This window comes from Bacillus rossius, chromosome 13, assembly GCF_032445375.1.
Source record: "Bacillus rossius redtenbacheri isolate Brsri chromosome 13, Brsri_v3, whole genome shotgun sequence".
Taxonomy (NCBI): Eukaryota; Metazoa; Arthropoda; class Insecta; order Phasmatodea; family Bacillidae; genus Bacillus; species Bacillus rossius.
In genome coordinates, this window is record NC_086340.1 from 8,381,785 (window position 1) to 8,407,596 (window position 25,812).

General features: G+C 39.8%; 1 protein-coding gene across 1 annotated transcript in view; it reads right to left on the reverse strand.

Annotated features, from left to right (window-relative positions):
• LOC134538198 (probable cytochrome P450 4aa1) overlaps positions 1-25,812 on the reverse strand; it is a 46,532-nt gene that overhangs the window by 17,223 nt on the left and 3,497 nt on the right. The window contains exons 2-3 of the mRNA XM_063379288.1: positions 703-871; positions 116-222 (exon numbers count right to left, since the gene is read on the reverse strand). Of these exons, the coding sequence (XP_063235358.1) occupies positions 116-222; positions 703-871 (276 nt within the window). The remainder of the gene's footprint in view (positions 1-115; positions 223-702; positions 872-25,812) is intronic.

Below are 25,812 nucleotides of genomic sequence, written 5' to 3' on the forward strand. Positions count from 1 at the left end.
TCCTGTACATTATCAGAGAATGTGATCGCAATTTTCAACGTAGTGAAGGTGGGAAATTTTACTGAAAATTATTTTGCTGCATTATACTTACGTGCAGGCAGTGAGGTTGGCCTACCTGCAGACAGTGAGGGGAGATCACAAATACTGTTGGGTAGAAAGCGATCCACACTTTCATTAAGGGTCCATACACGCGGTGGCAGATGGAACCCAGGTTTCTCAAGGCTGAAACATTTGACAGTCCCTTACACTTCTAATACTGAATAGCTATGCTCGTTTGAAAACTTTACAATAATAATTCGAGGTTTCTAAGTTATGTCAGTTCTAAGGAATGCCAGTTCTAAGTTGTGACAGTTCTAAGTTACGTGTTTCTAAATTGTGACAGTTCTAAGTTACGTGTTTCTAAGTTATGGCAGTTCTAAGTTACGTGTTTCTAAGTTATGACAGTTCTAAGTTGTGTGTTTCTAAGTTATGACAGTTCTAAGTTATGGCAGTTCTAAGTAACGTGTTTCTAAGTTATGACCGTTCTAAGTTACGTGTTTCTAAGTTATGACAGTTTTAAGATGTGTGTTTCTAAGTTATGACAGTTCTAAGTTATGGCAGTTCTAAGTAACGTGTTTCTAAGTTATGACCGTTCTAAGTTACGTGTTTCTAAGTTATGACAGTTCTAAGTTGTGTGTTTCTAGGTGACGTGTGGACACTCACCCTTGTAGTCCGTGACGAGGTGCGCGTGGCCAAGCAGCGGCAGGGAGGGCGGGCCGGGCAGGCGGTAGACCGCGAGCGCGCACTTGAACCACGTCCTCAGGCAGTAGACCGCCGCCGCCAGCAGCAGGACCGCCGAGTAGACCAGCACCTCCCACCAGCCCGGCGCCGCCTGCAGGGCCGGTGCAAGGTCAATCGGCGCCCTAGGCGAAAAACCTTAATTGCCCCCCCCCCCCCCCTGCTTCCCGGCCGGACACCCCAAAATTTTTTTTTCCTCGCCTCAAAATACATCACGTAAGCCTAAGATTTGGTCAACAATCAAATGTAAGCAGGCTTGTGTTTTGTTTTTACTTTTTTAACTGATTACAAATCATACACAGGTCACCGTGGACTTTAAATAATTACTTATGTCGATATAAACATTCCAAACTGTTACAAAAAAATCCATTTTCATCTAGTTTCAATAATCGTTAAACATATTATATCAGCTGTTGTGTGTCGTGCTGCGCCGCCCCCAGCTACTTGGCGCCCTAGTTCGCCTATATCTTTGAATATATATACTGTATAGAAGTCGCCAGCCCAGGTTAAAATTTCTAATACGGTTTTGAGGTAGTTGGTTAATTCACCGCCGCAATCGCCACCATCTCTAGGGCATCGACTTGTGGTGGTCCCTAGCGGACAAGTGTCGAACTCTTCAAACACCCCTTCCCCCTCCCGTCGAACGACCTTGAGCTGCAGTGAATGATAGATGGGGGGTGCGGGGGGAATGACAGCGGGCGACAGTGCTGCGCTCTAACGTGCAAATAACAACCCAAGACGATACATGGGCGTTACGGCAGCGCACTGCAGCGGTGAAGTTCCCAAGCTGCTCATCATACGCTTCTGAAAAACGTAGAGTAAATCCTATCCTCTCGCGACTTCCATACAGTATATATATTCAAAGCCTATATGGACGCGCCGGCCCTGGACGCCTGCTGACAATGTGCAACACCTCGGCTCTCGGCGTGCGTTCATTCCCGCGACCGGGAACCGACGTCGCACGGAACAGAAATGTGTGACGACGGCTCTGCCGTCTGCGGAGAGCGGCGCGTACCAAAGTTCGCAAAGCCAAAGGTAACCTTCGTGGAGAGGGGAAACTTATTAATGAAAATAAAAGGGAGGGGGGGGGGGGGTTGTCTCTAAAGTCGGTTTACGGACGATATTTTTACGTTTTTAACGTCATAAGAAAACATTGATGAAAAATTGCATACTTTTTTTTTAATTTTCAAATATAATTTATAGTTTTTTTTGCAAAATTTAATTTAAATAATTTTGTTTAGATATAATCACGCACAATTAGTTAAAAAAAATCCCCGCCTCAACCTGTTTGATAATTATAGAAGATTTTCTCGCACGGTGGTTGACCGGTTCTCGCACGCTCCGGCTCAGGCGGAACGTGACAATTTTTCGCGCGTGCAGCCGGCGTTCATCTATTTATAAGACGTTATCACGTCAAAAAAAAAACACTGATACACCAGCAAATCTTCAGCCACTGGAAAAAAAAAATTAAAAAAAAAACTTCATGCGTAGTCTACGTCTCTGCCACACGCGCGGTATAATTGAACATTCGCTGACTTATTTCAGTTCTACGGCAACTCACTAGCGTTTTGACGTCTGTGGTTTCAGGGCCGCCCACAGAAATGTTGTGGTCCGGGGCAGAGTTTGGGTATGTGCAACCCCCCCCACCCCCCTTTAAAAAAAAAAATAGTTGTTGTAGTCCATCGGCCCAAATTTGTCATTTACACACTAATCGCCTGAAACTGAATAAAACTCCTCGTAGAAAATATTTAAAGTCTTTTTTTCTCTCTCTCTTTTATCGGAGCCGTTTCATTTTTTATAGTTTAAAATTTCGCTGTGCTAATCAAATGGTTCAATAGTCGACGTAGCTGCTCCGGCAACAACTCTAGGGGCGGGGGCGGAAACTACTGTAATTCGTGTCAACAAAGGTAGTTAGTTGTAAACACAATTTGCGTGTATATTTATCACGTTCGGCTTAATTTAAAAGAATTCTGCGTTAAATTCCGTGTCCGAGTTTTGTATCATAAGTGTATTTTAAATCTTTTCCATGTAAACTACCGGGAAAAAAGTTACTACAACTGCGTCACAAAATGCCGTCTTCTAACAATTCACAACTCCAAATTCATAGACTTTGCATAAATAGCATGGAGTTATTAGCAAATATTATAGCAGGGCAATATATTTAATCTTTTCATGTAAAGCGTCAGGGAAAAATATTAAATATTGTGCTGGTTTTGAAACTGTGAATAAATATACATAAGTGGCCCATCTAGTAGGGTTTTTTTTTTGTGTCAGTAACCATAAATTTTTATGGCGGATAAATGAAGATGAAGGTCCCTTAAGTGATTTCTAGAATCTTTACCGGATGTTTCAAGCCTAAAAATTATTCTGAAAACACGTGTTTTTAGCCATTTCGTTCTTCTTAAAACATAAACTAAAAACGTAGACAGAAGTACCCACACACCCTCAGGGTATTCTTAAAGGCTTTTCGTAAACAGACACCGCTCGGATTATGTTGAGCAGTTTTCAAATCGCGTGGTTATTTTCTTAAGCTCTGCACACCGTGTGTGTGCCCGGGTAGGCGGGGGCCTTAAATGCTGCTTATGCAGAATATAATAATTTCAACAAAGAATAATGTTAGGCATACGATAGAGGTGATTCTTTTATCATACTGTACCAAGCTATTTAAAATATAATTAATTTTACTTAATTTCTTGCTATACCCCATTTTCTACGTTATTATGTGACTTTTTATTAAAGTCTAATTTATTGCCCTAGGATTTATTTGGATCTTCGTTAAACGAAGTTACAGTAACATATTTATTTTACAGGAGAGAGAGTTTAACTCACTGGTGTATTACTTGCCTGTAGATACACTACTTGTATAACATTGTTTTTTTTGTTAGTTTTATCATAAATTCTATTTCATAATAGTAAAATGATACATGTTATTAAATTTTCGGCTGTTTGATTGATTTAAGTGAATATTCCAATAGTTTTTGGTTTTTAGATGGTTTAGATTAACAAAGTTAATATAATTTCACTTTCCGTTTTGTCCAGTCTAAATGAAAATAAACTGAACGTTTTTACTGTGCATACTAATTTACAAGACTTTTCCAAAAATATTGTTTCATTATCTTCAACCTTAATTAATAATGACAATATTTTATTTTTAATAAAGATATTTTAACTTTTTATGGCAAGGCTCTCGAGTGTGGAGTAAACAGGAAGTAATTTTCTGCAATTCCTGCTTCATTATTATTTATTTATAATTTGCACAATTGCGTTATTCATTGCGTGTTTTGCACATTTTATGAGATTGAATAACAGCTCGTTCTCATATTATAAAATGCATTGTCTGTAGATACAAGGTCGTCTCCTAGCTCAGGTCGTAAGGATACGTCCGTACAATGACGTTTGTTGCATTCAGGGGCTGACCACGTCTGTATTATTTCTTGTTAACTGGGAAAGCCTAAGATGTACATCAAGTTCTGTCCCTGCCCGAACACGCCCGAATATTCACCTTCGGACAACCTCGGGATTTGTTTTATTTTTGCGCAGGAAAAATGAATTCAAATATTAAAAAGTGGTCGGTTAGGTTAGCTACATTAAAACACTTTAAATCACTATGAACGGTTAGTTAGGTTAGTATAGCTACATTAAAATAAACATAAAAATATAAATATGTATAAATAAACCCGAGGTTGGCCTAAGGTGAATATTCGGGCGTATTCGGGCAGGGACAGAACTTGATATACATCTTAGGCTTCCCTTGGTAACTGGGCGGAGCCCTTTTTTTTTTTTTTTTTTTTTTTTTTTAGCTCTTGTTCGGCGACATGTTGTTTGGTCACCCGAAACATTGGCTTGTATTTGATGGAAGTGATTGTGCTTGCACACGGAGATTCTAATTCACGCATTCCAACCGTCATCAGACGTGGTCACGCACCATTTCCGCAATGTTTTGGGCGTTACGAGGTAAAAAAAAAATGAGTCCTGTAAAGTCAGTTTACGGACGATAGTTTAACGTGACAACGTCATAACAAAACATTGATTAAATGATTGCATACTTTTATGAATAAAATTGAATAATTTTTATTGAATTATCACTATTTCGTATGGATACAAAGGAGTGAAATTAAACCTACAATTGAATTGATAAATTTACTTTTATTTGCACTCATTAATTAAAATATGTTTATTACTTTAACGGAAAAATTATTTTAACTATAACTTTTATACATGTTTGCTATTTAACTTCTTCCAATCTGTGTTATTCTGTTAAGGATAGGACGATGATAGGAACAGTAGGAAACGAATGGGAGTGTTTCAAGTTTAATGTGCCTCGAAAAAGTCAAATCGATTGTTGTTCCACTGGAGTGGAAGAGAGATAGTTGCGGCGCAAGCGTACAATGAGAGTAACGGGACACAGCGTAACGGGACAATGTGCGTTACGGGACACTTTTTCGTGCGTGCAGCCGGCGTTCATCGATTTATTAGACGTTGTCACGTCAAAAACGTGACTCCAACTACGTCATAGCTTTCCGTCGCCTGAAAAATCCTAACACCATTGCTATAATGTATAAACCTCGCATATATAGCATGGAGGTGTTAGCATTAGTCCTACTACAATAATCGGTATATAAATAAGGTTAAGGAGTGGGTGTCTATTCTACATTTTTTTATGTCACTCTATTTTTTATTGAAAAACAAACCTTAGGTAATGCTAAAAGTTTGTTTAACTGCTTGAAAGTAAATCGCTAGGAAGAATTGTAAAAAACAAAAAATGCCATCACTGAGTGTGTACCTACTGTTAAACAAAGATGTTAACAAACATCAGCCAGGAATTTGGGGTTAAACTACTTATCAACCAAAAAATAATTGGCTTTTTAGAGTTGTGTTTTCGTTCATAATATTGAAGTAGTAAAAAAAAATATGTTGACTCAGCAAATATCACATAAGCATACATATTCCCTAACGTCTAACCTCCGTGGTTAAAATTATACATGAGTTTGCTGAAGAGAGAACGTTCTGTTTTTTTGTTGTTTTTTTTTTTTTTTTTTTTTTTTAAATTTGCATGCTTGTTAACACAAACGAAATTCAAGCGTGTTTTCTGGTACTACTTAGATTCCGCTGAAAGCCTCTCTGAAATTTGCCACCACGCAGAGATGGACTGCGCAAAGGCTGTTCGAAGCCACAAAGGAAGGAAGATTCGAGACGTCGTTCGTGGAATATTAAGCGCAGTTCTCCTCCTCGCGTGTGTACCGAGCATCGCCGGAAGATTGCGCCACTGCGCAGCTATGCACGAGTCTGGTAGGAGCGGCACGAAAGGACATTACGCCGATGGGCAGAAAGCACTTTCATGGCCAGCGAGAACGACCTTGAGAGAGAGAGATTTTTTTTTCTTTCACCTACGCTACAGGCAAGTTCACCGGTCAAGTACGTCTCGAGGGCAATTTGCCCTCTCCCCCCCCCCCCCCTCCATCACTTTTTAATTTGAAATACTCCGTCTTGCATGCAGCGAGGTCGTCCAAAGTAGGAAATGTTTCGCACCAACTTCAGCACAACGCAAGGGCAAATCGTTCTTGGCCTGCGTCGATGACAAATTCTAATTTTAATTCAATAGGTTTTTATTCATCACAAATTTTTCACTTTACAGATTTGGTATTTACAACGAGACATTCCAGCAGTCAGTGCTCTTTTGCCTAATCTAATTGATATATATAGTTTCTATAAGAAATTATTTAAAAATATGATCTGGATAAAAGGAAAATTTAAAAAATCCTTTCATATTGACTTTTGGAGCCTTTTTTTGGCTCAATGTCTTTGTTTTGATGTTATACCTTAAAAGTATATTTAAACTATTTATTATTTACACATTCATACAAACAATTTGCGTTGATGAGGGGGAAGCCTACATTTCGCGATTTTTTTTTTCTAACCTAACTAAAACTAAGTGTATTTTGGAGGGGTCCGGGTTAGGGAGGGACCTAGGTGCGTCTCAGGCCGAAGCCTATACGCCTAGTCATGCTGGGATTAGCCATGCAAGGAGAGGGTCGCATGCATCATGTGCTAGGAGGGGATTGGCCAGCCATGGCAGCGATTGGCGCCATGACTAACTCCCCTCACTCTTAAATCTAGACTATAACTAGAGATAGGTTGGGCCCAGGTAAAACCTGCATAGACACAGGGAAAACCCTGGGCACATTCATGCGGGATGCAAATTGGCATGCATTACGTGTAGGAATTTACAGGAGACAGAGGATGGTCTGGATGAAGTGTTGGACAGAGTAGAAAAGAGTCTACCATGCGGGGGTTGGGCACTTGGACTCGTGGTCCGCTTTGCTTTTTATCCAGGACTGGATTTAGTGACCAGGGACGCAAGCGCCCCTGGTGGTGAGTGGTTACATTGACCACTCACTCCGCCGCCAGTCAGCACCTAAAAAACTAAGAAACTAAGACAAAAAAGATAAATGACTTACAAACTAGGCATTTCGTTACGAAATATGCAAACACCCAACTCAGGGATGGACGTGCAGTGCTTAAGATAAAACTAAAATAATAACTATAAATATTATTTTTTTATTTTCATTTTTTTTTATTATTATTTTTGAAATATATATTTTTGATGACTATTACTTAGTATCTAGGACTTATTACTAATTTACAAATCTCTAATATCTACTGCTATACTACTAGTTAAATATAGAGGAACTGTCGGTGTATAAAGTTACAGGTGAATTAAGTCAAGACCTTTTCGCATTTTGGTATTTGTTGCAAGCTTGCAATTCAAAATCCCATGTCTTTCAGAAACACAACCGGCACTGGAGGTGAAGCCTGCCAGGCGGGCCATGCCCATCGTACATAGGGAGTCAGCCCTAACACAACAGGCAGTGAACTCCCGGGAGCCGAACCTACACCTGCGTGCTTCGGACCATTTTGAATCAGCAAATTATTTCATTAATGTCTATAATTTAAGTTTCAACTCGCGGGAGACTGATTGGCCGATCGCTCAGCCAGCCACAGCACACTACGGAGGTCTGTGAGCCAAGATCGAATTTGGCATTTTATATTTTCCATGCAACTCTGGATCTTGTTTGCCCAGTGACGAAATATATGGGTTTCTGCTTATGGCACATTTATCATAGAATTTTTGCGCAGTTCGGAAATAATAATGTTTTAAAAGTTCGAGTTTGAGCTCTCTGTGCATAGCCCTTACGGGGAAATACACAGGCGCATCTGTCGCAATACGAATACTCTTATTCTGAATTCTCTGTAGCTTGATTAAGTGAGATTCCGCTGCTGTTGCCCACACCGGCGCTGCATACGTGATTATTGGTTTTATTAGTGCGTTATAAATTATTATTCCGTTTTTAACAGAGCTACCTAAACGTCTACTCATGACGGGGTAGAGGGTCATGAGCCTAGTGAAAGCTGTTTTTCTTTTCGCCTCTATGTGATCGCGCCATAGTAGTTTCCTATCCATGTGCACGCCTAAATATTTAACCACATTTTTGTGAGGAATTTGCTCATTGAAAAGTGTTAGTCGTGGTCTATCTTCGAGTGGCGGGAGATGTTTACGCGTAAAAACTATAGCTTCTGATTTAGTAGGGTTTACCTTAATTCGCCATTTTGAGCACCACTGTTCTATTAAATTTAACGCGGTTTGTAATCTGTCTGCTGCGAGTTCTAGAATACTAGATCTGCTAAACAATACCGTATCGTCTGCGTAGCAGCCAAACTGAACCGATCGGTGTGCGGGCTTAGGCATATCGTGGATATAAATATTGAATAAAACCGGCCCCAAAATGCTGCCTTGTGGGACTCCTGCTTTAATTATTTTTAAATCGGACTGTGCTCCTTCTGTCGTGACTCTAAACGATCGATTTTCCAAATACGAGGCCAGTAATTTAATATAACAATCGGGGAAGCTAGTTTTATATAATTTATGAATTAAGCCTTCATGAAGTACTCTATCAAAGGCTTTTTCTATGTCCAAAAACGCTGTGATACATTTCGCATGAATGAGGGCCACACCCGAACAGTCCCGAAGTTCTCCGAAGTTTGCCGATCGCTTCTCGGTCGGGGGGTATTTTAAAATAACGCCAACGTAACATAACACCAACCTTTCATTTTATTTACGATTTACTTCAGAAGCATTTGCACACAGAAAAAAAAATTTTTTTTTGTATTTTTAAAAAATAAATCCTTTGAAATCCAATAGCCAAGTAGCTAATAGTTTGTAATACTACAAGAAAGATATTATAACTTTGTACAACACATGGCTATGGTTATTCATTTATGAAACACGTTTTATAGAGATAATACTGAGTATTTATTGCTAAAATTGGCACATAAATTAAAATTTTAATTGATGGTTTATTCAAGTATATTTTTTTTTTCAAACCGTGGAAAAGATAATCAAATATTAAATAATTGGACCTATTATGTTTTATTATGCTTATTTATGTGCGCATTTCATACTGAAAAGCTGTTAAGGAACATTTGTCAAATAACTTTAACTATTGGAGGTACTGGGTAGATTCCTGAATAGTATTTAACCATTTTACTTCGTATATTGTCAATTTTTTTTAAGTGACAACGTCTAATAAATCGATGAACGCCAGCTGCACGCACGAAAAATTGTCCCGTAACGGACATTGTCCCGTTACGCTGTGTCCCGTTACGCTCATTGTACGCTTGCGCCGCATATATCTCTCTTCCACTCGATTGGAACAACCATCGATTTGACTTTTTCGAGACACATTAAACTTGAAACACTCCCATTCGTTTCCTACTTTTCCTATCATCGTCCTATCCTTAACAGAATAACACAGATTGGAAGAAGTTAAATAGCAAACATGGTATAAAAGTTATAGTTAAAATAATCTCTTCGTTAAAGTAATAAACATATTTGAATTAATGAGTGCAAATAAAAGTAAATTCATCAATTAAATTGTAGATTTCATTTCACTCCTTCTTTGTATCCATACAAAATAGTGATAATTCAATAAAAATTATTCAATTTTATTCATAAAAGTATGCAATCATTTTATCAATGTTTTGTTATGACGTTGTCACGTTAAACTATCGTCCGTAAACCGACTTTACAGACAACCAATTTTTTTTCTTAACAGTGCAGCTACCGTAACCATTGGAAGATTTAGTAACCAGCCAATGAAAATATTAAACTATTAGAAACAAAAGCCAAGCATTTAACTCATCATTCTTCGGATGTGAAATAATGTTATGCTGCCTTCTACAATGAGAGGAAGCAAGCAATTAACACATGTAATTACGCTTGAAACAAATTAAGGCCAAGGATACTCCGATCTGAGGACTACTGTGTTATTTGATTTTTTTTTTACTTCTACTTATCTTATGGTTGCGTAAGTATGTGTTCATTAGGTCATGGGCTTTACCTCCGATCCCGTAATCACAACTTTTCAAGAATTTTTTTTATTACTTACGAAATCGAAAGCTAGACGCTACATGAACATGACTAGAACTTGATCACCTCAGTTGAATATTACAACAGAGGAGGAACACTTACGATTTATTGAAATAGTATCGAGAAACTTGCAAGTAAGTATTTGACTACAAAAAAAACCTGTGTTCGTTATTATTTTATCACGTAATAATAATGTCGATAGTTATCTGGTACCTCTTTTCGAGCATTGAATGATTCGAGATCCCGAAGCTCGTTAAAATATATATATATTTTTTCGATACCCCATTCGATACATTCTATCGTCACGCACTTTCGATCACGTTACTTCACATGTAGATTCCTAGATGGCAGCGTAGTCGGCGATTGCATGTGGGCACAGAGAAACCATGTTGTGAGTTGAGAAGCCTAAGATGTACATCAAGTTCTGTTTCTGCCCGAACACGCCCGAATATTCACCTTCGGCCAACCTCGGGTTTATTTATATATATTTATATTTCTCTGTTTATTTTTAATGTAGCTATACTAGCCTAACTAACCGTCCATAGTGTTTTAAAGTTTTTTAATGTAGCTAACCTAACCGACCACTTTTAATATTTGAATTAATTTTTCCTGCGCAGAAATAAAACAAATCCCGAGGTTGGCCGAAGGTGAATATTCGGGCGTGTTCGGGCAGGGACAGAACTTGATGGACAATTTAGGCTTCTCTTGTGAGTTTACGGTCTTCGAAATTGTGTGGTCGTTGGCTGTGCGACACTCGGTTGTGGCGGGATAACAACGAACTAAATGAGAATTTCGTGGATGTTATCGCGCAGCCATAAGGTCGAAGTGTCAATCGGTTGCACAACAAAATAACGTCGTCGTAAAAAAAACCTACACGCCTTCCAGTCCAATCCGATCCAATCTCTTATTTTGTAAAGAAGATATTTATCCACACTCTACGATTTCTTCTGATCTCGTCATTGGTCAGTACCACTAAGATGCCCGACCTGATCAAACCATCGTAATGGCACCGTTTTTGTAGATAAAATAATATAAAAAATAATTGTGGTTGCTGTTACAACATTGTCGTTCCTTCAAAAGCCCTCCATCTGAAAGGAAATTTCGGGGGGGGGGGGGGGGGGGAGGAGGAGGAGGGAGAACAACGTAGCTAAAGGAAATAAAGAAACTAATTTTTTTTGTAGCCTATACAGTAAACTCCCTATTATCCGCAGGCGGATAATCCGTGGTGCGAATTATCCGCACATGTTACGAAAAAATACAGCACTTATGTAAATCTGTATTTTATTACAAGTGAGCAAATTGGAACTCTACTGACGAGTGTATTGTGTGCATTATACAGTAAAACGCCACAGGCCTTCTCGGAACTCACGCAATGTCTAATGAAGCCTCTGAGTACGTACAGTACTGTATCCTTGTTAAGAAGCAAGTACCGAGCACTTTTTTTATGTTTAAATTACTGAATGTTATGTTATGTTAATTATTCGACATGAAACGCCGATTTTCTGTAAGCTCGCTGTTTTGCTGTTTTTGTCCATATATTCTTCGGTCCGAATGTCCCAAATGCCTGTTCGTTTCTCTACCTCCATGAGAAACACTTCAACATCAACTTTTTCTACGTCAGTATCATTCATGGTGGAAACCAATTCTTACTATCTTGACAGCACACACAAGACGGTTCCCCCGCAAGACTGGCGCGACTAGGGTTACCAGACACTGATAATAAAAAAGGACGACATTCATCTCGCAAAAGGAGGACATTTCACTAAAAAGGAGGACAATATATATATTTTTTAAAAAAGCCATGAATTAATTACAATGGAGTACGATATTTTACAATGTTTTTGCATTTAATACAGTTTCAGTATAAAGAATCAAACAAACTACGCATATACAGCATATTAAAAACACGTGCTTCTGCATGTGCTGCTACCTGTCCAACTGTCATAGAACTACTTACTAGTGGGATGACTCTGCGGACAGCGCGCGCTCTGCCCAGAATGTAACTGCAGAAATTATCTCACTTTATAAAAAAGCCGGACATTTTGGAGCATTAAGGAAAATCCGGCCGGACGCAAAAAAAATACATAAAAAGGAGGACATGTCCTCCTTTTGCCGGACGTCTGGTAACCCTAGGCGCGACCGCTCGTGTGGACGACTCGATATCTCACAACAGCCCGTAACACAGTTGCGGCTGCCGCGCGGTGCCCGTCGCGCTATGGGCAGTGCGGGTGGCAGCTACAGCAGTGCCCGCCCTGTGTGGGCTGCTCCACCTATCTTACTGTCCATTACAAACCGTGCGGGCGCCGCGCGTCTCCCGTCCCGCACACTGCCCGCTCGTGTGGACCGGGCCTTAAATGGTGCACTTGGAGGGGGTGTGTAGTGCCATTCATCTCTGGGGCACGGTTCTGGTCTTCCTACCCGGATTGACAAGTTAGTTGGTTTAAGCCTGTCTGATGGCAGACCTTGGTGGTCACCAGTTTCCCGAAGTCAGTACGCATAGGTGCCCACCCCCCCCCCCCCCAAACACTATGACTCACCCCCCCTAACCATATGATGCGCCCTCCCCCCCCCCCGAATTTTTTTATGCCATTTTCTCAATGATTTACTCAATTATTTTATAATATTATACTTTTTTAGTATTATATTTTATCACATTTTGCATGAATTAAAACTGATTTTCTAATAATAATTTTGGTCATATCAGGTAATATTTCCATCCTGAACCGACAGATGCCAAACTGATTTTATTGAGGAAAGTGCGGGGTTGCCAATTTGATTTACAAGATCCCTTTCAATTATCAAAGCACCAGAAACGTATTTTCACATTAGAAGCTATAATTATGTAAATAATATATACATTTTTCTCGTCTTTTAATCACCCCCCCCCCCCCCTGAAATTTTAATGACGCAGTCTGCGTCGTTACCCCCCCCTTGTAGGCACCCCTGCAGTACGTGCTGGTTGAATCTGCGCCTGCCGGTCGGAAACATGACGCTGTCTCCCTGTGGAACTCTGTCCACTGACTTGCGCAGGCAGTTGGCGGTCCGCAAGTCGGACAGAGCGGAGGGGACCTGTCTTCCGAGTCTAGTTCAGATGTTGGGCTCTGGATTGTAAGATCTATAAGACGACTCCTATTCTACCCTAAAAAGGACGCAGACATAGGAGGGGAGGTGGCGGGTGAGAAGGCCTTCGGGCCGTAAAACAGTGACGGAACAAAACTAAACGGAAAAAACTCGCTCGACAACTTGCAGTCCGTTTGGAAAGAAAACAAACAACTGATCGAGAACCGACGCACGACTGCGCTACGAACTGGCCGATCTAGGGATGATAAGTGGATGGGATCTGTCCCAAGTTGACTAGTCGAATGGGGAAGACCGTACGACCTTCCTAAACAGGATTAAAGCTTTTTTTTTACGTTAGGACGATCAACGTACACACACTACACATTTTGCAATTTTCTACCGACGTTTAGACCTTGCTTGGCTTCTGGGTTGTAGCTGCGTCGGAAGGCGCGAAGATCATCACCGATGTTTCGGTCGACTTTGCAGTCGCCATCATCAGGGAGCTGTTACCAAGTATACAACCCAGAAGCCAAGAAACTCCAGACAGTGGGCGCGAAAGAGCTGCGATCTTCACTACATTCAGGACATCGGATCGGATTGGATTAGAAGGTGCGTGTGTGTGTGGGGGCCCGTATGGTGACTGGCCTTCCCAATATTCGAGTCGGGTACTATTACGAAAAACGAATCTTCATAACACCGCCAGAGAACCTGTTATCTTGACTCTCTCTCTAGCCGGGACCGGTTTAAACGAAATCTCCGCGAGAAACAGTCTTGCGACACAGTAACATTCTAGCATTCTCAAGGTTTTCTAGTTTTACAGTTCCAGGCTAGACACAGAAGGAATGGTAAGTGCGACGCTCGCCGGAGCTTCTAGCGCGTTATCGCCTTTAAATGCAAAACTTGTGAACTGGGCGCACAGTCTTTTCTTCATGCATAGGACAACTATTGTGTTTTAGCGGTAACCATTACATTTTATGACGGATTATTCCGACCTTACGGCCGGCATTCTCACGTTCCCCTCCCACATGTGCGCCCTAATAGGGTAGGGTGGGAGTAGCGTTCCAGTTCGCTTTTAATAACATTCCAGAGCTTAAAGAAAAACAGAACTGTTAGGCATCGCTCCCTTTTGTTGATCGGGAGGGTGTTAGAGGCTTCGGCAAAGACCAGCGGCTGGGGCCACCAACCCAGCATGGTCACCGCCTCAGCCCCTTTACCATACTCAGCTAACCAGACAGTTGGCTGTGTCCTGAGCCCTGAGACTTTCTCAGCACTGCTGGCGCCTTCCCCGATCTCTTTATGACAGAGAAAAGGAGATGAAGATGTTGTGCAAGTCCCTCGAGTGCTTTCAAGAATCATTACTGGGTGTTTCATGCCTCCCACTCCACCAGCCAATATGCCAAAAACTGTAACTTTGTGAGCATCTGCCTGTAGGTACAATAGTTTACCCCAAAAAGTTAAAAAAAAACAACATAAACTACAAAAATATCTTTGCAAAAATTAGCACAAAAATTGTTAATTGTTTTCCTGTTATTTCAGAGACTTTGAAAATTTAATGAAGGTAAAAATATTGTTACGATTTACTGCGGGTTCGTAAAGGATAGCCCAATTAAAGATTTTTATTACACACACACACAGTTTTATTTATTACCACTACTTGTCACTTACAAATAATCTTCTAAATTGGCAGATAATTAATTACACGTAAATAAATGTCAATTCCCCAGTCACTCCTTTCACACACCTCGCTGGGCCGCACTTCCGGCGCAACTCTCGTCGCAGCACCCCTCGTGGGCCTCCGCCGCGGGACTCCGTCGCCGCACTCCGCCGCAGCCGTCACACCCTTCGCCGAGATCCCACTCGACGACTCGCTCGCAACTTCACTCGGGACTCCGCCACGCCCGCGACTCTATCGCCCGGAAACTCCCGACTCCACTGAACTCACTCACTCCCTGCCCTGGTACCTTCGTCCAAGGACTTCGCCACTCCGCCGCGCCCGCGACTCTATCGCCCGGAAACTCCCGACTCCACTGAACTCACTCACTCCCTGCCCTGGTACCTTCGTCCAAGGACTTCGCCACTCTGCCACACCCGCGGCACTATCGCCCGGAAGCTCCGCCGCGGGAGAACTCCCTACTCCACTCACTCACTCAGACTCTCACTCTCACTGACTCCTCGGGCCTACCTCCTTATATAGCCCTTGGGTTCCCGTCCAGAACAATCGGGCATGTCTCCGAGATATCGCGCGACCTTCGCCGTCGAAATGTCCAGAAACGCGTCGTGAGTCCTGTCGAAGGACGCGGCGGCTGCTCAAAGAACGCCGATAAACGCAACAGCATCGGGTTCCCACAAAATGCGCCGATAAACATGTCTGAGTCCTTTTATGCCGCAGTGCGGCCTCTTTTAAGTAACTCGATCTGAGGCAGGTGCGAGCTGCGACGGTCAGGATGTCGTGAGATAGTATGACACGAGATACCAGGGAGAGGATGCGGGTGGAAGGGGGCGCAGACAGGCCGAACGAGCGCGGCGACGCCAAGCACTGCAGCCAAGCGCGATCGTAACATTATATATTAAAGATTGTAGGATAATTTAAACCAAAGTATAAATGTATGCTTTACTATCGTGGTTTTGTTTGTTTTTTGGGCTTTATGAGCTTGTTTTAAGGAGCCGGTAATTCAACGGTAATTGTAAATGCAACATCTAATTTTTGGTGATGGCTCAGTTGCTTTAAAGTTAAGCCCTAACAGATTGTTTTCCTTAATGTTTGTAATAATCCATTTGCCTGAATGTAATTGTAACGATTTGTTTGTCCACGGCAGAAGCAACCGATTGTGTTTTAAGCTCTGTCCCAAGCATCACCAGCAGTATTTAATATTATGAGGTTTTTTTTTAACGAATTTATGTTTTCTTATTTTTTCAATAAACTGTTACCATACCATACTCCTTGCTATTTTTTTTATTAACTCCATAATCGGTGTGTAACTCATATACTGACACGAGTCATCAAAAGTAACGAACTACAGGACACAAAATGAAGAAGAAAAACGCCATTTGTATTTTATTATTTGTTGATTCAAGCTAGGCAATGGAACAAGTCAATTTATATTCATAAAGTGGCAATGCATCACCACTTAGCTTCCAACATTTAGTCAAATATATAACCGATTAGATGTCACCTTTTATAATCTCTTCCGAGATCAGTAATCAACAAAATTCATTGACTCAATCTATGGGTAAATCAATAATACCTGGCTAGGTATTAATTTCCCGGAAAAGTATGTTTGCGGTTAATACAGTCAGTATTGTATAAATAATATTAGACTTTTGGACTATTATTAAAAATTCTACAGAACATTAACTTGGGCCTAAAAATTGCAATATGTGCTGTGTTAAAAGTTTCTTAAGAAATTAATGATTTCAGGTACAATATGTAATCGGTTATTCAAAGCAAACCACGGTTTGACCTTACCAGACCAATTTTCCTTATTAGCTGTTTGAATTTTCCTTATTAGCTCCATGGACACAACAAATTAATATCTGCTGCTACAACTTTAGTAAAGATTGACGTGGAGACAGTAAATTAAGGGTAACGGTAAAGTTCGATGCAGATATTTTCTTTAGTTATAATTTTCAAGAACACCCAAACCCGGGGTTTGTACGGTCGGTTCGGTGCAGTCACAACTATAACTGTGGTAGCACTCTGTGTGTTCAGAATAACATCGTGTTAATAATGTTCGCAGTGCTTTTCACGGCCATTGTCTGAAGTAGCTCGGCTTCTGGGTTGTAGCCGCGTCACTTGGCGAGTAATTCACCGACGTTTCTTCGGTCGACATTGCAATCGCCTACTAGATAACTGCTCCCTTGATGATAGCGGCGAATGCAATGTCGACCGAAACGTCGGTGAATTACTCACCAAAAGGACACGGCTACAACCCAGAAGCCGAGCTACTTCTAACATCGTGTTGTTATTGTTTCCCGGAAGGAATCCCGGACGAGGTTCTCTGAGGTCAACACCACGTGTGTTACAGCACCCACGCCGTTGGAGCGAGAGTTCACAACCTGCCTCCTGCAAAACCAGTTCGCGACAAACCGGACCGGACTGTCTCGCATGGCCGGTCTCATCCACTGGTTGTCGGACAGACCGGTTCGTGTGTGGCTGACCATTCAAGATTTGCATCAAGGTCGTTGGCATTCTTGGAAGAAATCTTCCCGTGCTGCTAGAAATCGGCAGAATGCGGCATTTAGTAGGAGTAATTTCGTGAAAACGGAAAAAGGAAGTCGATGAGCGAAAATGTGTAAACAAGATGGTGGAGCCACGTGTAGCAACACAAAAACCCGTAAATGGTAACTTTCGTGAACATAAGGGGACATACCAAACCTATTGGTGTGCTAAATGTAACTTTATGGCAGTGAAACTACCATGGGATATTTCTGGCAAACTAAAACAGTCACAGTATAAAGGTAATCACAAGTTTTAAAATACGTAAGAGAACTGGCACTGCAATGATTATAATACAGATTATCCTCCGTAATGACCAATAATCTCAGTAGCCCTTTGGGGTCCGCCTCGTCAGGGGTGTATGTGTGTCGGCGAGGCGGGATGATAAGCGCGACGCTCGATGGTATTTCTAGCGCGGTGTCTCCTCTGGACTGGCGCGCAGTCTTCTCGTCATGCATATGAGCGGTGACCGTAACATTTTATGGCTGAGAAATGAAGGTAAAGGTGTGATTATAGTCCCTTGAGTGCTCTGAAGATTATGTACCGATTGTTTTATGCCTAAAAATTACTCTGAAAAACACGCCTTTTTAGCAATTTTTAACACTTCCAAAAACACAGTTTAAAAACTTAATCCGAAATCAAAAGTACTTTTCGGCTCTCAGTGAACTATTAAATGCTTTTCTTAAGCAGACCCCACTCGGATATCTTGAGTAGTTTTGAAATCGCATTTTTTTTCCCCCTGAAGCTCTGCGCACCGTATGTGTGCCCGGGTAGGCGGGGGCCTTAATAAAAGAAACTTAACTTCGACCACAATATTACAATCACAGTATTTCTTGCATTGACTGGTATATAAATTATTGTGAAAATGTATAAAATCTTGCACAGTGTGTTTTTATCGTGACCGCAAAATTGCAGAGTTAGCGATGAACTTAGTATACGTTCCAAACTTATCAGACATCAGTAATCATGAGCTCTCCAAGAAAGTGGGCCATTCTGTAATCTTTGAAACCCACGGAGATATTAATTTAATTTATTTTACATATATATATATATATATATATATATATATTATGTCTAGATATATAGAGAGAAAGATTGTAGAAGTTATGTTGTTATATTTAAAAGATTAGTGCAATGGGAGCATGACTTGATGTAAGTTTTTGGACATACGCCATTGCTAAGAACTTTTTCTGTTTGAAGAAAAACTAATAAATAAAATAAATAAATAAAAATACTCAAAAAAAAAAAAAGGACAAAAACACACAAAATTAAGCAAAACAATTGCTGTTGTCAACAAGGATATGAACACCACAAAATATTCCGAAACAGGAATATGGTCAGCAAACAAACAAAGAAAAACAAAGAAAAATGTACTAAGAGAACGAAAAAGTCCCCACAAATGATGACAACACAAAAATATTGAAACCCAAAATAATTCAGCACAACAGTTGAAGCGAGACAAAAAACATGACAAAACGAAAAGACAAACAAACACAATAGTTTTACCTAAACAGAAACAAGCGACGTTTCGGGAACTGCTATCTGCTCCCGTCCTCAGGCAGAGACGCACATGGTACGGAAACACAGGTGCGACTCACCTGTGTTTCCGTACCATGTGCGTCTCTGCCTGAGGACGGGAGCAGATAGCAGTTCCCGAAACGTCGCTTGTTTCTGTTTAGGTAAAACTATTGTGTTTGTTTGTCTTTTCGTTTTGTCATGTTTTTTGTCTCGCTTCAACTGTTGTGCTGAATTATTTTGGGTTTCAATATTTTTGTGTTGTCATCATTTGTGGGGACTTTTTCGTTCTCTTAGTACATTTTTCTTTGTTTTTCTTTGTTTGTTTGCTGACCATATTCCTGTTTCGGAATATTTTGTGGTGTTCATATCCTTGTTGACAACAGCAATTGTTTTGCTTAATTTTGTGTGTTTTTGTCCTTTTTTTTTTTTTTTTTGAGTATTTTTATTTATTTATTTTATTTATTAGTTTTTCTTCAAACAGAAAAAGTTCTTAGCAATGGCGTATGTCCAAAAACTTACATCAAGTCAGAAGTTATGTTGATATTACAAGTATAAACAGTTGATTGGAACCACAATATTTTTTTTTTTGAACTTCCCATTTACCCGCAAAATCACGTTTCAAACTTGTGCCAATGTCCAGACACAGCTTACAACAATTTTTTTAAAGTCATATTTCTATAGGCGCGTTATGAAAAAATAATGAGTGATTTTTTTTTAGTTTTAACACTTGGACTTTAGAGACTGATATTGAATATTCGTCCACATCATTAAACACATTTATTTATTGTGAATATTAGTAATATAAATCGTGATTATAAAAATTTTCAAGTGTATTTATATAATTGAGGTTATGTTACAGTAGGTAAAATTCATATGCATTATAAATGATAACGTATTATTTTACTAAATAATTAAAATTAATACATTGTAATAAACATTCTGAATTTGTTTGATTTTCTATATTAATTAAAATTTATCTCTATTTTACTAAATTAAATAATAAATGTTATACATGTGTTTAAGTTTATATTGAATGCTGAGTGTTTATTTAATTTTTTGATTGCAATTATACTTAACTAACCGTACTTATATCAATTATTTCTATTAATTATTTGCATTCAAAATTAAAGTTAGTTTTTTTTTATCACACTATGAGACTATAACTTGTAACGCGCGTGCGTTAAGTACACGAACCCATTTTTTTTACGACGCGTTTTTGAGATTGTTCGATGAAGCATAAAGCAGTCGACGGACCAGAGCTGTTGGGGGCGCGTCGTTTTGCCTAAAATCGTTTTGCCTAAAATTCGGTTTTTTAAAGTCTACAATTTGCCTAAAGTTGTTTGGCCTAAAGTCATTTTGCCTAAAGTCGTTTTGCCTGAAGTCGTTTTGCCTAAAGTTAGTTTGCCTAAAGTCGTATTGCCTAAAACCGTTTTGCCTGAAATCGTTTTGCCTAAAAGTCATTTTGCCTAAAGTTATTTTGCCTAAAGTCGTTTTGCCTAAGGTCGTTTTGCCTAAAGTTAGTTTGCCTAAAGTCGTATTGCCTAAAAGTCATTTTGCCTAAAGTCATTTTGCCTAAAGTCGTTTTGCTAAAAGTTAGTTTGCCTAAAGTCGTATTGCCTAAAATCGTTTTGCCTAAAGTATTTTTGCCTAAAAGTCATTTTGCCTAAAGTCGTTTTGCCTAAAGTTAGTTTGCCTAAAGTTAGTTTGCCTAAAAGTCATTTTGCCTAAAGTCATTTTGCCTAAAGTCGTTTTGCCAAAAGTTAGTTTGCCTAAAGTCGTATTGCCTAAAACCATTTTGCCTAAAATCGTTGTGCCTAAAGTCGTATTGCCTATTTTCTTTGCTAACGACAGTCCAGCGGAGATCGCCGGGCGCCCGACAGCGGCAGACACGACCTCCGCTGGACACCTATAGGGAGGGGAGGGGCGGTAGGGGAGAGTGTTCCTCGCCTGTGACGTCACCCAGAGGGGGTTGATGGGGGGGGGGGGGGGGTGGAGCCGGGGAGCCGCGCGCACGCCGGTCACGTGGTGCCGGCCCGACGCGCATGCGCCATCGAGGTCGCACCTCGCCGCTGCCCGCCGCCAGAGAGAAATGCGCGTCTTCTGCCCGGACGTCCGAAAAGGGTGTCCACAGTTAGTACTTTCCTACTAGATCTAGTACTTTTATAACTTTTTTTAGTGGTCAGGTACAGATCTAGTACTTTTTTTCTTTAATTAAATATTATTACAGTAACTCCAATATGTTTTATTATTAAGCGTAATTATTTTTAAAAAACTATGGAATTTATGTGTGTGTTTGTTGTGATATATTTAAGTTAGAGCATTGCAATGTCAAAATAACTTCCTAAATTGTTAAAAACCATAACAAATTATAATTTAGTACTTTTTTTTCAAATCTATTACTTTTTTCTCCCCTAAGTTGGTACGAAATATTTTTTTCCTTGTGGACACCCTGCGTCCGAGGCGACTCCTGGTTCAAGCACACACCCACAAACGAGCACAGGATACCCACAACTCCGCGTCGCTCTGGCCCGATATACAACGATTATGAATTAAAATATCAAAATAAATAGTAAAAAGTGACAGTTTTTTTTAGTTGCATTCATTTCCTCCCCCCCCCCCCTCCTAACGAACCATTTAAATTCCCCAAAGTGCACCAAATTATTAGATACCGTGAATATAATTTTTTTTTCTACGCAATCATGAATAAACCTACACTTGATTAAAAATAAAATAAAAATTTAATTTTGGATTTGGGTGTTATTACAGTTTAAAAAAAAGTAATTTTATCACCATTATAATAGCATTAACATATACATATATATGTATATATATTTTTCAAATTATTAAATTTTTAATTATTAGAACTTGTTGACAGCGATGTCTTGGAAAGGCGAACAATTTCAGGCTTCTTCTTTTTTTTTTAATGGACCAGAGAGGTTTAAATCACGCATTAGTTTTGGAAATTGTTTGCGGCATTTGCGGCAAAAATTTTTAATGGGGTAACTTTAACTATTTATACTGGAAAACAAATCCCATTGAGTTAACTTGGCAAGTTATTTTAAATAATGGCTCATTTAAACAAATAACTAAGTTAGAATAGTAATTTTTTTACAGTATGAATAGTCAAAATGTATCAATTAAAAAGTTTTCGGTATAAATCATGAAAATAATTTTTCCCCCCAGAAGTATAGCATTATTGATTTCATTTTGAATTGTTATCAATAGTATGGTTATTCATGATTGCTCAAGAAACATTTTTAGTCACAATATCAAAACATTTGGTGCAAGGTACGGTTTATAACCATTTTTTAAATGTCTTTTTAAACAAACTACAAGATTTTTTTTTAAATTTTTTGTTTATTTTTATTCAGAACCGTTTTCCTGTGACGACGAGAAGACTGCGCGCCAGTCCAGAGGAGACACCGCGCTAGAAGCACCAGCGAGCGTCGCGCTTATCATCCCGCCTCGCCGACACATACACCCCTGACGAGGCGGGCCCCCTTAATCCAGTCACCCCGTATCGCTGTCGTCACTCCTTGTGTTGAAATCCACCCGAACTGGTTTTTATCAAAATGGAAGTTGATGTTGCATCACCGATGACGTTAGTTTATGTTCGACCCAATAAAGTATGAAACTCAAGAGGCTCAAAGGAACATAATTTTAAAGAGAAATGCTTAGGAGTAATATTAATTACAATGTCTAAAATCTTGGCTCTCGGTATTACCTATAGAGTTTTGTAGGAATAATTTCGTGAAGTGAACGGAAATGCGTAACAGCGGTGCTGCCATCTGTCACGGATGGCGCGATCAGGGGCGATCTGTCTGAAAGTTGGATGCGGAGCTATGTTTTGAGGATTTCTAAAGAGTGGGTTCCATATTTTGCTTGATTTGTAGCCATCTTCTCTATTAATGTTTGCTGGCTGTTTTAATATTTCTACTGATTCTCGAATGTAATTCGAATCTAATTCAGACCCTAAATGAAATAAAAAAAGAATAAAATTTAATACTTCTAAAATAATATTAATAAGAGTTGTATCAGTGATAGGTAGAGACCGAAAAAATTCGCAAATTCATTTCGCGATAAGCTAAAATACAAATCGTTATACCTCAGTGCTGCCTCTGCTATTGGTTCACAACTCACCTGGATGACTCTGGGCCAATGAGAAATACCCAACCAAAGCTTTATCGAATCACAGGCTGCTACGCTGGAACGTCTCACAAGACAGCAGCCAATGAGTGGGTGGCATTTGACCGAGTGTACGTAGAACTATGGAGTTCATCCTACAGGTCATTGAACCTGCGAATTTTTCCGGTTCCTAGTAATAGGACTACCTTTTATCACCTTAATTATTAGATTGTATTATTAAGAATTTAAGTTAAAGTAATAACTTTTCAAGTTATAAATAAAAGTTAATCTTTAGGCCTTAGTAATTTTAGTTACAGCTTTGAAATGTCAAGTCTGGGAACGTGTTGAGAGAAGGCTCGGTGTGGACGCGATGACCCCTCCGGTCTCGCGCGCATGTGGGTCACTCGACGGCAGGGTGAGAGTGACAGTGGTCACGGCGGCCGGCGACCCACAGCCCCCGGAGAGGTCAAGGTCGCAGCCCCGCGTGTTCAACGAGGTTGTTACCACCCCCCCCCCCCTCCCCCGTTGCGCTCCTCCTTGGGCAAACACACTCCCCTAGAGAGTGTGTCCGGGCCTTTCGACAAACCCGAGGTACGTAAGTCACCTGTTGGCATTGAACTCCTGGGTGCTCCTCGGAGGAATATTTACCCGTTGACAACGCGTGGGTAGGGTTTAAGGAATGCGCTTGGGGTCATCGGCACACCTCAACTCCTGGTACTTAACGTATTAACGCCACCGCAGCTACAGATTTGGCGGTTTTTTTTTAAGGTTAGCTACATTAAAAACAACTTTCAAACGTTGTGAACGGTCGGTTGGGTTAGTATAGCTACATTAAAAAAATATTATAAATAATTTCTTACGGTTGGTTAGGAATTACGAATTTATGATGTAGCTATCCTTAACCTAATCAATCGTTCACATGATTTCACAGTATTTTTTTTTAATCCTGATCACACTGTCTTAAATTACATTTCCAATACTTACGTTTACCAAAATAAAGTTTCATGTAATAGGAATTGGTACATTTTCGTTTTTTTTTTTTGTAAAATATTTCGCTCCTGAAAAAAAATAAAATTGCGTGTTTTTCTGTTTTTTGGCAAATCCCAAATACGCATTTTCGTAGCACTAACAAAAGGCGTCAAAACTCAGCAAACAACAAGGTAACAAGTAATCCAAAAGATAAACTGCTTGCGCGTGCGAACAACAAGATTGCTCTTTACTGGCGCATTAGCGCAACTTCTGCTGCGGTGGCGTTAATACGTAAGTACCCAACTTCTTCTACCAAAGTTCATTTCATATAACATGTGCAATAATAACCATAGCCATGCGTGGTACAAAGAGTATCTTTCTCGTAGTTTTAAAAACTATTTCTTGGCAACGGGTATCCAAAGGAATCTTTTGTAAAAGAAGAGAAAAAATTTTTTCTGTGCGACAGGGGTTGTTTGCAGTGGTTTAACATTGCCTGTTGTCTGTCTTGTCTTGCAGTACGTCTACAGAGAGTAAAAGGTAACCACTGTTGTTAAATTAATATATCTGGTGTTAGTACTTCCGTATTCTTTCTCTGAATCGCATCACGACAATATTGAGGTCATTCTGTTCGCTGACTTCTTGAGTAGTATCTTCTCCAAACTGTGGAGTATCAAAAATAAACACGTATTTTTATCCGACTGTACACGTCCAGCAATTTTTTTTTTTCCTGTCGCAACCTTCCAGCTTGTTTGCATGCAACCTTTCTTCTGGCCTCGACACAGTTGGAGACCTATTTAGAGCCACGATGCAGCCGGTTTCCTGTTTGAGCTGTGACAGTGAAGCTGAAGAAATAAGCGTCTGCTTTTGAAATCAACGCTAAATTTTGACATTCGGTTACAATGTGTCTTTAATTCGCGGAGCTTTCTGGAATGTGTTTAACCCGAAAAATCTCTTAGTTTCGCGAATTTTTTTATACTGTTTATGTTCGTGATGATCGGGCAAAAGGCTTTACAAGTGATGCCTGCAATCATCTCAAACGTTTATGTTAACCTTCAACCGGTGTTTAAGGTTGAGCGCGTGCATAATGAATAAATAATCCAACTCTAATCACAAGTTCGGCGTAGAGAGATATGCCCGACCGAAACAATTCGTGTTTGGGAAACCACTGCCTTTAATGTTCACAAACTGAATACTCAGGCGCAAATAATAATAAAACAGAAAGGGGTGTCAGCATTCACCCTTATGACGAACAGTCATTAAAGAGGCGGGACATCTTGTATTTATCCGTTTTTGAGCCACTAACAAAATGTATGCTTTGTTATTACAAACTCGACTTCAACAAGGTGTAGTAAATAGCTCGGATCATCACTTAAAGTGCTTTTACTGTTCGCTCTGAAGAACAGTTCGATTCAAATATCATTTTCTTTTCTAAACAATATTACCAAACCAATGCCATAATACTAGCATTCTGGTTGCAAAATGTCGCCACTTTATTCCTTATGTACTCTGAGTTATCATCGAGTGTCATCTATGATAGCTTCGTGTTTTACCATTGGCGTCGTCGTTAAAGTAATAATTAACATATTTTATCTTTTTTTGTTTTTTAACTTTTGCTTTATACTGATATGTATCACTCAAGTGCTAAGTATGTTTAAGATAAAAAAAATGTGGTACAAGTAAATGTTAAGAATATTACGATTATGACTAGTGTATGAAATTA